Raw genomic sequence first — 14,319 nt, forward strand, 5'->3', positions numbered from 1 at the left:
AGAAGAATAAAGGCAAAGGAAAAGGGACATAAAGAGAATGAACAAATATTGAAAAAACATTAAGAGCTGGTCTACAGAGCTGTGTTGTCCAATACAGTAGCCACTAGCCGCATGTGGCTATTGAAAGTTAAACTAACTAAAATTAAATAGAATAAAAAAATTCAGTTCCTCAGACATATTAGCCACATTTCAAGTGCTCAATACCCCCACAGAACCAGCGGTCACTGTGTTGGACAACACAGAACTACAAACGGTTTCCGTCCTTACAGAATGTTCTATTGCAGTGTGCTGGTACCTGGGACATTAAGGGGCCTGATGTGCTTGAACACCTATCCTCATTGACTCAACCACGGTTAACTGGGTACTGATCAGCTACTATACTAGCTACACTAACGCTCTACTACCACGGGGAAGCCAGAGGTAAAGGATACAACATCTGACCTCAAAGACTTGCCTGGTTAGTAAGGGAACCCAATCAAGAAAACAAAACAAACCACACCAAAAGGAAGAAATGAGGAGAAACACAGAAAACACACCAGGTAACTTGAATGGTCGTTATGGTGGTTGGGGATCCAAGTATTCCCAGTAAAAGTCTTTCAACTTTTCTGCATTTAAAATTTTTTTTCACAATAAAGTATTGGAAGAAAATCCATTTACTGAGTCTTCATTATTAGATACTTTAAATAAACTCTCTTATTTAAGTCTATGATAAGCTTGCAAGGTAAGCATTCTGGATCCATTGTACAGATGAAAAAATGGAGGCAACTTGGAGTGCTAACTTCCACAGCAGAGGCGGTGCATGAGGAGTGCCCCACGCCAGGGTACCACACTGTGCACAGAGTAACCAGTGGAGCATCCACTGAGAACTTACTACATGACCCACAGGAAGTCACTTCAATTCGTCCACCTGTCTCCTCAATATCTGTAATTCAATAACCATTGAATTTCAAACAAAAGAAACAGGTAGAACATGGTATATAAAAATCCCAAATATAGAACACTATATAGCACTTAAAATACACAGTCATCCCTTCGTATCTGCAGGGCATTGGTTCTAGACTCCCCCTGCCCCCTGGACACAAAAATCCATGGATACTCAAGTCTCTCATATAAACAGGCATAGTACATGCATCTAACCTCCGCATCCTCCATATACTTTAAATCATCTCTAGATGACATATAATACCTAATACAATGTAAGTACCATGTAAATAGTTGTAAATACAATGTAAACGCGATGTAAATAGCAGCTAACTGTGCAGCAAATTCAGGTTTTGCTTTTTGGAACTTTCTGGAGCTTTTTTTTTCCCGAGTATTTTCCATCTGAGATCGACTGAATCTGCGGATGTGGAACCCCCAGATATAAAGAGCCAACTGCATTTGAAATCACTGATATAAGTGTATTATGCAGGAAGTCAATTAGCATCCTTGTAATTAATGTAAACTTCATTACAGAGTAAAAGGCTTCCTAAGTTTGAGACCCTCTAAACAGATACTTAAAAATAGGTGGCAAACACCAAAATATCAATTTCAGTTCATCATCGCTTGGAAAATTTTCTTTTTTTTTTTTTAAATCATGGAAGACACAATAAGGCTGCTTGACTGAGAGGCACCACCCTCAGTGCCCACCTCCAGAGGATGGTTCTGAGTGTGCTCGGACAACAAGAAAAACCTTATTTCTCTCACCTCCCTGCGACTCCTTACTAAACACGAGGCTACTCCTGACCTCTGAGTCCTGCGAGCCGTGGAGGGATGAGACTGGCACAGACTTCAACACCAAACAGGACGGAAAACAACAAAACCAAAGCGTACACAGCCTCTAGTTTCTCCTACAATTTAAAAGGCTGTGACGTCTATGAGAGAAATAACGTGATCAGAGGATGTTCTGTGGTACAGTTCTTTCCCTCCCTCTCTCCCACCTTTCCCCCAAAGCCAAAGCACTCCAGGGTCCTTTCTTGGTATTATTAGGGCATAAATTTTTTTCTGGAATTCTTCACTCAGCTGTCAGACGACAGGGTGGACCTGCTGTCAAAGTCGCCTTCTCCGAGCCTCGATGTCCTCTTCTGCAAAAAGAGGCTCATCGAACCTTCCTCACAGGCTTGTTTGTGATAATAAAGCAGGTAGAGTCAGGAGAGTAGAATCTTGTTAAATATTTAACCACCCCCCCAAAAAAAAACCTAACTAAAAACCCCACAATAGCTCTTTCGTTGGTCCCTATTGGCAGAGACAGCAACGTCTTTGGTGTTGGTGGGATGATGAGATGGCTGCTAGGCAGATGGAAAAGGGCAGCCGGTCATTGTCCTTCCCCATGGACAGGTAGCCTGACTGAAGCTGGGGACCCTTCCCAGAACACAGTCTTTTAATATAATAAAATCACATTAAACTCTATTTAAGTTAAAAAAAAAAGTCACTCTTGTGGGTTTAACTGTGATGCTTAACGGACAGCAGGTGGTGAAAGAGACGGCAGCCAGCTCCGCTCCAGCCTCTTCCCGCCTCCCAGTGAGCAGCACAGGGCGCCCGCAGCTACCCCGGGCCAGCCCGGCCGAGCTCGCTGCCAACAGCCCACGTCCATGGCAGCCCCGGGTGCCAAGGCGGAGACACTTCCAGCCCATTCCAGCCCTGGAGGGTGTCGCCTCAGCTGACATCCCGTGTGGCAGAAGACCTGCCCAGCTGAGCCCAGTCCATCCACAGATTAATGAGATAATAAATTGTCCAGCCGCTCAGTTAGGGGGCAGTTTGTTCCACAGCAGTAAGTCACAAAAACAGTCACAAAGATTTGAGTGATTTTTTAAAAATATAATCTAATCAGACCCAGTCCCCAAAGAACAGTAACAAACACTCCAGAAACATCCACAGGAATCTTCAGGAAGCAAGTTCGTAATACGTATATATGTACTCCACTGTGGAGTTTTAAAGTGTTTTGTGAATTACAATTAGAAATTGCCTCTGTGGCCGAAACCCACCTCTTGCCTGCTCCTTATGACAAAAATGTGTAACCCCACTTACGCACCAGCCCTGGCTCTCAATGGGTTTTAGTTCATTCCATAATCAAACTCAGGTTCAAAATCCCGAGGAGACTCCTGCGTCTGCAAGGGGGCTGTGTCACACTGACGTGTGTACACAAGTTTCTCCTGCACATTGTGAGTCCAGAGAGAGCAGGGACAGGAAGGGCTTCATCTCAGTGTCCCCACAGAACACATCAGGGAGTCTGGAGCATGGCTGGTACCCAAGTGAGTAACAGAATGTACTGGCCCCTGACAGCATCTTTGGGCAAAAGTGTATCTGGACCACTTCAAAGGTGACAATGCTCACATGTAAGTGTCAATTATTTGTACAAGATCTAGGGGTCTGGTAAATGGATGCCACTGCATCAGGACCACGGTGCGCTCCCACGGTGACAAACAGGAAGGACTGTCACCTAGGTGATGAACCACAGGCAGAGAAACCATTTCACAGAGGGAAGAGATACCAACGAAACGAACATGGTTCACTGCTCTGGAAGGCACGGAAGCCGCCGCGGCGGCCTGAAACCAGAGAAGGTCCACTCAGCGACTTGTGTGTGCTTCTAGGGCAGGGCAGAAACCTCATTTACATTATCTCTAATCTTTCTACAAATTCTGCAATGTCCCATCTCATAGCTGTAGAAATCGATCCCGTGTCAAGGCAGGCTATTTCCATGATCTCAGCCTGTCGGCCGAGCAGGGAATACAGGTGGAGAGAGGCCGGGGGAGGTGGGGGTGATGTATGTGCAGAGGAGCCGCCGTAAAACTCAGAGGGACAACTTCACAGCCTGTGGTCTGAGGGCAAGGAAATCAGTACACCTCCTTCTCCAGAGCGCTCTCTTCGATATACAGGTGACAGGACAACCTCTGTAAGAGTATTTGCAACTTGCACCCGCTAGAAGCCCAACGTGGGCTTCTGGAAACTCTGGCCCAAGGAGCAGAAAGATGCTTCACCTGCATCCTCCAACTTTCTCGGCAAATCCAAACCTGTTCCTCCTGTCTCTAGGTCCTATTGTTTCCTCTGATAAGCAGGGCCCCAGTGAGCAATTAAAGCCTTCGATAAATAATCTCTAAGCACATTCATTTGATTGACTGTTATTTGATACAGCAGTTAGTTTCAATGGGGCAGTTAATATTGATCACAGAAAGGACTCCAGACAAACATGAGACAGTTCCAGAACTCCATGGATTATTACCCTTTATCTGCCAGTCATCTGGGTTACTTGTAATGGTCACGGAATTTAAAATCAATAATAACAATTAGTGTTCTATACACCAAAACGGATGAATCATGTGAAATGGGTTTTCGTATACGATCAAAGGTAGAGCGTGCCTCTGGCATGGCAGGAGACTCTCTGCGTTTCCAGCCTACATCTGGCAAAGGGACGTTCAGGCAAGTCTTCCAAACAGGCAGCGAGAGAGAGCGGTATTAAGGAGAAGGTGCGATCATAAAAATGCAGGTGAAACCCCTGACAGTCTTAATCCAAAAAGACAAGCGAGGACATAAAAGTGATCACAACGAATGCTAACAAACGTAGTAAAATTAATGGGACTGGCAATTTAGTTTCTCTGAGACGTGCTTGTAGCTACCTTCTCCCGCTTCCGACTCCCAGGCGTTAAGCGTGAATTTTTGTAATAAAATGGCAATGGCGGTATTTTAGCGCCGAGGCACCACTCCTATAATGTCTGGATAATTAAAATGCAAAGCAACAGAGAAATGTTTCATCATTAAACTGTAACCAGCGCACTATGTGAAATCATCCATCCCAAAGACTTGTTTTTCATCAATTATTTGTTATTTATCTGATGTAAATATAAGAAGGACTAATTAAAATGTATGCCTTTTTATACAGCCTCTTGTCATTAAAGCCAATGAAAGCATTCTGAGGACCATAATGAAATAATTATGTTTGCCTTTAAGAATTCTCTTCAATAACACATGGCAGTGCTGAGCTAAATTAAAACATCAGGAACTAAATTTCACTTGCCTCCATTTCCATTTTAGTTAATTATACCCCCAAGCTTTCCAATAGGCCAGACCCTAAAAAAGTCTTTTGAAGCTGAAACAGCCTTCAGATCATCAGCCTTTTTATAATCATGGACTTTGATGAAAAGACAAAGGTACTGTAGCCCCGAAAGCTTTAATATTTTTGCGAAGAGGGATTTATTACAGAGGTCTTCATTTGCTCTGGAAATTAGAGAAAAATTAGGATAACTGTGACCCAAATCTTCATTTTCCAGTTAATGGATGCACTCCTCTGGCCTTACCTGCAGCATTTCTATTACAGTGCTCTGAACTCAGCTATTTTTTTTTTCTGATTTGATGAAATAACTTGTGGTGAACAGTAATTGATCAACAAGAACAACAACAAAATCAAACATTTCACTATATCTGATCAAATTAGGACATGCACTCCTAATTCAATACTAAAACTTGAAGAAAAAAGCAATCTTTAAGAAAAGTAGACTGAAAACCCATGAAGGTGGGGAAAAAAAAAAGGACCCTTTCAGTAGAATTTCTCCTTCTCCAAACCTCAAATCACTTGTGAAGGCCAAAAAAAAAAAAAAAAAAAAAGAGTCTGAATTTAGGAGAAAAGGAAGAAGAAAAGAAGAGAGAAAAGCCAGGAGGTGGTTTCAGGACTGGTGCGTCTTTAAGCTGCCGTCAGATGAGGTGGGCGGGGGTGGGAACCCGGTGTTTAGAAAAGTAAACAGGAGTCCCAGGGATTAGCTCTGACAATGTGAATTCCCGCCCATTTGGTTCTATAGGGAGAGCTGGCAGGGTTCACGGGTGATGTTTGGTGACGGCTGGATAGACTGTCTTATGAGACATCAGAGGGAAACTGTTGACAGCTTGGAAACGCGTACCCAGTACATGACAACCTAAAACTGCCATTATAACCTCAGACTCTGCTTTTATTAAAATCGCTCCCTTCCCCTCAAATTAGTCTTTGTTCTGTTTAGAGAAATCTCCTTTAGGGAAGGAGGGACATTGTCACCCATGATCACCCTTGTTAAAATTAGCTTCCTCCAGCCCCGTCCCCCCCCTCAAGCCCTCCCCAGTTTACTTCAACAGCTCTGGGGGAGCCTGGAGGCTCCTGGAATGCATGGGCCCTGACAGAGGAAACGCTGGGCCAGGCCGGGTCGCCTTCTGACGTCAGTTCCTGTTATCCTGTCTTATCATGTTGGGGACCAAGAGTCTTATCTTACTGAACGCCCCCCCCCACCCCCTCCCCACCCTGCAAAGCCAGAGAGGAAGCAAGTCAGCGCTTCCACTGCCCGTTTCAGTTCCCATCCAAGACGCTCTGAAGGCTCGAGATAAATAATAGAACACCTGCAGACCCCCCTCTGCTGCTTCCTAGGTGGGGAGAACTTTCGCTTTGTTTTTTTATTCATTTCAGGGAGTTTGGGGGCTGGGTTGGGACCGAAATCAGGCTTTTTAATGATGAAGTTAGGAAGGCAGGAAGGAAAGAGGAACGTTCAGGGCAGCATGGTGACTGATGAGGTTGTGTCATTAGATCTTACAGATGGGCAGGTTATCTCATCTCCTGTTTAACAAGAGGTGCTTAGGCCAAGCCACTTACAGACAGGATTCTGATAAATCTGAAACCTGAGTTAACTCTGCTCCCCTCTCTCCATCACCTCCAGCTCCAACTTTTTAAGAAGAAGCTGGCCAAGAACTGATACAGATTTGTTCACGGTGATTCAATGTTTAATTCTACCCCCTCCCCACTCTACACACACACACGCACACACACACACACACACACACACACGCGTGATCAGAATCTCCGTCATAATACTTAAATCCATTTTGCCAGCGATGCCTTCTATTTACAGATCTACATTTAGCCACGAGAGGAATGCATGTGCGGAAGAATGACCCAGAATCTGCACAAGGCGATCTCCAGTTATAATGGAAAAATTAGGCTGTGGAGTGCTGCGCTTATACTGACCATAGAATCCAAACAAAGACTTTCTGTGCCTCTCCTGAGTCCAAGGGGCAGCCTCGGAGATGTCGTCATGTTGAAATATCTGGCATATTTCAAAGACTTACGTGGGAACTGTGGCAGTACATTGAAAGTGGGTTATTCTAGAAAATCTGAGATGTTTGACTGCCATAACTACCCTGTAATGTGGAAGGCAAGATTCTACATTCATATCTTTTGGAAAGGTTTTTAGCCAAGATTTTTCTAATTAATCTTCATCAAAAAAAAAAAAAATTCCCATTTCTGAAATAATCTATTTAACTGATAGTTAACTGAATTTATATTAGAACATTTAAAGTATAAAAATGTCATTTAAGGATAAATTTATTGGCACTTACATGTATAATGCAAAGTCTATAGAAAATTCTTTTTAAGATGTACCAAAATGAGCACTGCCTTTATTGTTTAATAAGTCCTATTCGACTCGAAGAGTTCTACATTTTGCATCTTGGTTTTACATCTTCATTTTCATCCCAAAGAGTAACTTTTTAATTAAAAAATTCCCAGCCTTAATTTTTTTATATTTTAACGATGATAATTTCCTTGAGAGCAGAATTTATCATCTTTATCATTTATTGTGTATTTCCCTTCAGAGATTATTTCTTGATGCTTGTGGAATATCTAAAGGAGAAAACAGCAAGGTTTTCTTCCCTTTTCAGCCATCTCAGGGGCTTAGCATGCTGAAGGGAAATTACAAGCACCTGATATCCAGAAGTTTCTTTTATGCTTTAAAGAAAAGTTCACAACAGTACTGACTGCTTATATAAGGTCAGAGCCAGGCTTCCAGAAATGAGAAGAAAACTTCTGGTTCAGGTCAGCTATCCTATTAGAAATTGCCATTCTGGTCATTTATCTACTAAGGAAAAAAAAGGCCTGTGCTGATGCAAGGCTTTGCATTTTGAGCTGGGAAGTCAAATGGTAACCAAAGCTTGCGCATTCATTCCACAGCCTATGTTTAAGGGACAGATCTTCCCAGGCCATTCCACAGCCTAAGGCTGAGACAGAAGTCTCCTAGTGTTTTGATCTACTTTTTGGAATTAACCCTTTTCTGGTGATAAAATTTTAACGTGTGCATTTTTTTCTTCTAAGTTGCACAGCAAGGCTTTCCTAGCCAAAGCACCAGGTTACCTGGAGATGGACAACATTTTAGTATTTCTTTTTTCTTACAGGGAAGGAAAAAACTTTATGAATCTTCCACTTGTTTTCAAACGGCCCTATCCTGCACTCTCTGAGGTTTTAAGCATAATTCCCTTTTCTTCCCTTCTTTTAGATGGTGTTGCCACCTTCATGTGGCCGAGAGAAGCAGAAAATTATGTTCTACTTTAGAAAAACAATTGAGCCTTTTCACCGAAATATTTATTCAAAACCCCATTCAATTCATATGGTGGCTGTCAGCCTTTATTTAGTCTCTCTTTCAGAGGGTATCTTTGATTTTGCCACTTTGACCCCAATTTATATCTCACTAGGAAAGGATTTAGATACTGTTTAATACTTAAAATTCAGGTCCCAGCACTATGGGAAGGGGATTTTTTTTTTCCTTCTTTAATCATACCTACATACTGTTTGTTTTTTAAACAGATCATTTCTCCTCATTAAAAAAGAAAATCTTTTTTTCCCTTTTTTCTTTTGAAGTGTTGAGTAGGGAAAAGATAGGGAAAAGGGCCAAGAAGTTGTCACACTCATGATTTCACTGAAAGCAACTACTATATTTAGACCACAAACATTAGGATTTACCCTATGCCCACTGAGCAATTAATGCTGAAAACATCTGGAGCAGCCTAAACCCAAGACAATCCAGGGGGCATCTGAAGAGAAACTTAGTGGCTCCGACACCTCCAGGGGCAGTCTTAAATCGTATTATTTATACCACATTCCCTTGGTAACCCGCTACTCCTGACTTCGAATTTTTAGAACAAGCAATTCACAAGCCCTACTTCAACCGGCAGCTGACTGGCATGTCATTTTTCTGTCTTTAAAATTTAAAAGGAAAAATAAAAAGAATATTCTCACACCTTTCAGAGAATGCGTCTGGAATGTTTTAAGTTCAAAGGCTTTACTCTAATTACTACACACACACACACACACACACAAGCAGCATTAAAAAACAGTGGGATCTCAAAGAAGAAAATAGTTTTGGTTAGAATTTAGTACTGTTTTTTTCCCCTTCTTGCCCACTGTTTCCTCTGTGTTAAGAGCACAAACAGATCTGCTTCTTGTCAAAACAGTCATTAAGTAAAATGGAAGAGGCTGTGGTTTTAATGTTCGTACTTATACAAACGCAGCCCTAATATGCTTTTACTTCAAAAGCCCTGGCTGGCTGTGCCACTCGGAGCCAAACACCGAGTGGCAGAGCTTTATTAGAACTTTTATTTATGCTTAAAAACTTAATCGCTTGAACAACTAAACTGACCAGTCATAAAGCGGTTTGTGGAGGATAAAGCCACCCGGCAGGGGCAGAAGCGATATTTACATTCTATTCATTTAACCTGGAGTCGGGCTGTGGGATTCAAACCCTTGTGAAATTGACCACAGTGAGCCCTAATTGCCCTGCTGACAAAAATAAGACACTGAAATTTCTGAAATCCCTTTGTCAGAGGCCTTTATTTACTTTTTCTAATGCAAGTTTCTTTGATTAGCTGGACTTCGCTGTTATCAACACTTCTTGCTTATCGGCTGGCCCTAGGCGAATGACACATTCACCACTCGCTCTCCACAGATAAGACAAATCCCTTGTTTAACTTGTTCAAGAACAAACAAAGCTTTTCTCCCCACTCCTACGACTTAATAGGCATGTTTGGAGGGTTAATTACAAAAGGAAGAATGTCTACTTGTAAAATCTCTATTAGGTCTATCAGCTCCACGCCAGGGTCCTGAACATTTTTTTTTCTTCATTAAAAAACGTTTCATTAAAACTTTCTCTCATAAGAAAAACTTTTAGAGAGCTCTAGTTCCCTGAGATTCCAAGTGAAATTGTTCTTGCTGTTTTTAACTGCTACAGAGAGGACAGGTCTGAAAGATTTGTTAGAGGGTTGGAAAATTATTTTGGAACCGTTTCTTTGAGTTCTCCAAAAAGAAAATGAGCAGCAGAAAAGAAAAGGCATTTGGGGAGCAGCTGAAAATGAAGATGCCTTCTGAAAAATGATATTCTTTTTTTTTTTCCTCCCCTGGTTATGGCTCTACGAAATATTAAGTCAGACAGCCAAGCTGTGGGCATCAAATGGTTATTGATTTTTCAGCTACAAACCTGTTGATTTCCTACCCCTAGAAGCAAGTCTTTATTCTTAAGTAAAAGTTTCAGAGAGGACGATTTAAATCTTGTCATTGTTCCCTCTCCTTTTTTTTTTTTTCTCTCTTTCTCTTTAGATAAGCCACCATGTTATTAGGAAAACTCAATTTCTTCCAGTTAAACTTTGACCTCTTTGAAAACAAAGATTTAAAATGTCATTTTCAGGCTAATGCTCCAATGAATTGTCAAATAAAGTCCTAAAAACATTTTGATAGATAGCTGAGCCATTTATCTAAATCACTGTCAGGGCGGCGATGAATCCTGCAGGCGCCCACTACAGCCACCCGAAGGTGGGATTTTCTGGGACTTCTGGTCATTTCTCAAGCCCACAGCCAGGCTACTGTTGACCAGTGCACGCCTCGGCACCGTGTCAGCATCAGATAACCAAACAGTCAATATTTTTTTAAAAAACTGGGCTACCCCACTTATATTTCCTCTCCTTTAACCGATGTCCAGGTTCCCGGCTGAATTACAAGATATGGAAATAATGGATGGCTCAGCCCAAGGGGTGTTCTTTGCCAGTAGTTTTCTAGCAAAACAGCAACTTCTTAGAGCAACAAAGTGACTCGGAAAGGTGGCAGCAGGGTCAATGCTAAGAAATATTGCCTTTCCTCAGCAAGGAAAACATTGGAGGCAGCAGCTTTAACTGGTGGTTTATGAACTTCGGGAGCAGCGGCCACCTTAATTAGGCTCAATTCCTCGCGAGGAAGATGTCGTATTTTAATTACTTTGGACTGTTGAAACACACAAGGGGGGATCCATACAACTAGTAGCTAATCCAAAGAACAGCAAAGTTAAATCCCCTTCTGCATACATCTTAGTAAAAACTGTACAAATGTTTCACATTGCCTCACTTGAAGAATGTTTCAAAGTCCTGTGGTCACCCTCTACTTTCCACACCCCGCCACATGCATATTTTTTTTAAACTGTTTTCCAGGGTCCGTAGGATTGGTAAGGAGAGGAACAGGGGTCGGGGGCGGGGGGGGGGTTGTCTGGGAAGAAAACCTCTAACAGGAAATTTTCAGCAGAGGGAATCAATATGCACACCAGCATATCACACCCTTTCAGCCTTAAATCACTAAATCCTTTGTCTTGCTACTAGAGCAGTTTGTTTCCAATGTCTGTACTGCATGCAAGAGACACAATTCATATTTTTTTTTCTTGGTAGAAGAAGGGAAAAAATAAACCTACATTGAGCAGTGTGCCGATGCTGCCATTCGGTTTGGGTCAATCCACTGAAGCATGCTTTGAGAGCTTTCTCCTGGAGCATGCAGGAAGACGGGCTCGCAGTGTAGAAATCCAGGATTTGCCCAGGACTCACTGACAGAACATCCATACAGTCAAACATGATCTCCCCTGCACCGTATGTCTGCAAAAGTGCTTATCCTCTAGGTGTGGAGGCAAATGGCATAGAAAAGTCCACCCAACTCCATCAAACTCTGCCCCCTTTTTGGCACGTAGGCTGTTGGTCTTTTTCCCAGCCTCGAATCATGAATTATGACAGACAAGCCAGCTAAAAGCCTGTAATTGATCCAAATGATCATTTACCATTTTCCAGGCTTGCTCGGCCAATCCAGCCGGGGCGGGGGTTCCCGGAAAGATCCCAAGTTCTCCTTCCAAGCAGATGCCCGCAAAAAGCCTTCGGAATGCGGTGCGGATCCTACCCCGACGGTGCCCAGACGAACCCTGCCCGGCTCGCGCGCGTCCTCGGCATCCCCGTCCTCAGGCGGCTCGCGCGGGGACTCTGGTCCCCCCTTTGGCAAAGAATAGACCCTCCTGCCTCTGAACAGCTCACTTCCTACTACTTCTGTCACACAGAATGAAAGATTGAATTGCCTAATATATGCGAGTGAACTTTCGGTGAACCCTTCCCGGGCTGCTAACCTTCAAATGACCCAGCGAGTCTGACATCACCAGCTCCCAGGATTCTCACAGAGCCGAGCACTCCCAGCAGCCCCGCCGCGCGGGCGGCCAGCGGCCCGGGCGCGCGCTCCTCCCGCCCCGCGTCTCCCCTCCGCGCGGCGCGGAGCCGGGAGCGGCCGCGAGCAGCCGCGGGAGCCCGGACGCCGCTCGGGGCCCGCCCGCCGGCTCCCTCCCTTTCCGCCTCGGTCCGCGGGGCTCCGCGCGGCCGCGCGCCCCACGCGCCCGCTTGCCGCCCCCCGCGCCCCGGGCACGGCCCGTACATTCCTCTGTGCGCCTGTCTGTCTGTTCAGTTCCCCGTAACGGATGTGTTTTTCCACTCCTGAAAAAGCGCGTGCAAACCCCAAACTGTAGCGCGAAGAAGGGCCGCCCCTCCGGGAAGCCCGGGGTCGAGAAACTTTCCATTTGATAGCCTGTTTCTCTCTCTCCCTCTTGCAGGCCAAAGGCATTGCATTTGCTCCTGAGGGAAAATCCAGCTTTCTGGACTCATTTGCTTCTTAAAAATTTCTCCCAAGTCTACATGCAGCATATGAAGTGGGTCAAGAATTTGCTGAGAATTAGTCCTGCTCCCAGCCACACATGTAGTCACACACATGCAATCGCACATACAGACAGGATTTCAGGTCCTGATCTGAGAAAACATAACGTAGTGATCAAGTGCGTGGCCATGGGAGCCAGACCCAACTAGATTCCAACCCCAGTTCAACCACTTAGCAGCTGTATGATCTGGGACAAGGAGCTAACCTCTCCGAACCTCAGTTTCCTCATCTGTAAAATGGAAATATACTACCAGCCACCTCCGTGGGTTGGCAGGACAAAAAGAAACTGTTTGTACAGCACTCAGTACACACCCTAGAACAATTAGCTGTGACTCATCTTATTTTCCCAGAAGCCCATGGAGGCTGAGACCTGCCCGGGGTCACACCGCTGAGAACCATGCCCAGAATCCAACTCCTGGAATCCCAGACCATGGTGAAAATCACTTTGCCTTTCCAGAATAGCACCGGTGACCTCTCTCATCACACACACACGCTTGCACGCACACCACCACCACATAATTAAACACAGATTTTTGAGAACTGGTTAAGTGTGAAGGTTTTTATATTTCCAAGGGCCACTTTTCACCAATACTAGCCCCTGCCCAAACTTGGCTATTCATTAGAAGAGAGTAATTTTAAGAGAAAGGGATTATTTTTTGGTACCTCCCACAGTGAGCTGACCTAGAGGAAGAAGCCTTTACGGCCATCACTAGATGGACAGATGCAGTATTTACAGCTAACCCCAGGCAGAATGCCTCAAAAGGGAGAGCCAATCCACCCTGCAGCCATGTTGCACAACTTGCTTAAAGGAGGCAATGTACATCAAAGAAAGGGAACTCTGGGGAGGAATTAAGACACCTTGTGTCCTCCACTGCATCTCCAGTGTTGACTATTCTCCCACAGAGCAGGGAGGGTAAGTGGGCGGGCATGAGGGAAAGAGCGCCACTCCAGTCTCCTTTCTGTGGCTAGTGCTGGAATGTGCCTTGGCATTCAAGTCTTTTTAAAAGCCCATCAAGGGCACCCCGCCCCGTGCAGTGCAGCTGCTTTGCTGGGCTAGCAAGAGTTGCTAAGTGGCACTCGCGGTATAACATGAAAAGTATGCATTGCACACACTTACGGTACATTCAAACGATTTTCAGCCCAGCAAGCTCAGTTCTTGCATTTGAAAAGTCCAAGGCAATAATGGGGTAAGATTTTGCTGAAAATATGTGTTTGTTATTTTTCTCTGTGCCTCTTTCTCTTGCATATGGCTTATCATTTTGTAACAGAGCTTTATTATAAGAAAGCCTTTGACAACAAAGAAAACACACATTTAAACAAGGAGCACAGAGGGATTTACAAAACATTTAACATACTGTCATTGAGATAGTTGTAAAGATATCCAAAGCACTACATTATGTGCCAGTTTCTACCTGGTCCACAAGACTAGTAGCTCCAATGCTTATTTAAGGTCCTTAGAGTTCCTTGCAAACAGGGCTCATTTTATACAAGATCATGGAGGTGCATGAAAAGTCATTTGAGGAGTGGAGAGGAGGCAGCAATATTTAAAGTACAGTGGGAGGAACTAAGTTAGAGATGAGAAACAT

At 43.9% G+C, this 14,319-nt stretch overlaps 1 protein-coding gene across 4 annotated transcripts in view; it reads right to left on the reverse strand.

Annotated features, from left to right (window-relative positions):
• RARB (retinoic acid receptor beta) overlaps positions 1 to 14,319 on the reverse strand; it is a 374,880-nt gene that overhangs the window by 147,426 nt on the left and 213,135 nt on the right. Inside the window, exon 1 of one of the 4 annotated variants that reach the window (XM_010947754.3) lies at positions 12,159 to 12,313. The exons of 1 other annotated variant lie outside the window; for it this stretch is intronic. Coding sequence is in view for 1 of the 3 variants with exons in the window: in XM_010947750.3 (XP_010946052.1) it covers positions 11,466 to 11,622 (157 nt within the window). In the remaining 2 variants the exon portion in view is untranslated. 2 more of the 4 variants (XM_010947751.3, XM_010947750.3) reach the window with 2 other exon arrangements.

Source organism: Camelus bactrianus, chromosome 1, assembly GCF_048773025.1.
Source record: "Camelus bactrianus isolate YW-2024 breed Bactrian camel chromosome 1, ASM4877302v1, whole genome shotgun sequence".
Classification (NCBI taxonomy): Eukaryota; Metazoa; Chordata; class Mammalia; order Artiodactyla; family Camelidae; genus Camelus; species Camelus bactrianus.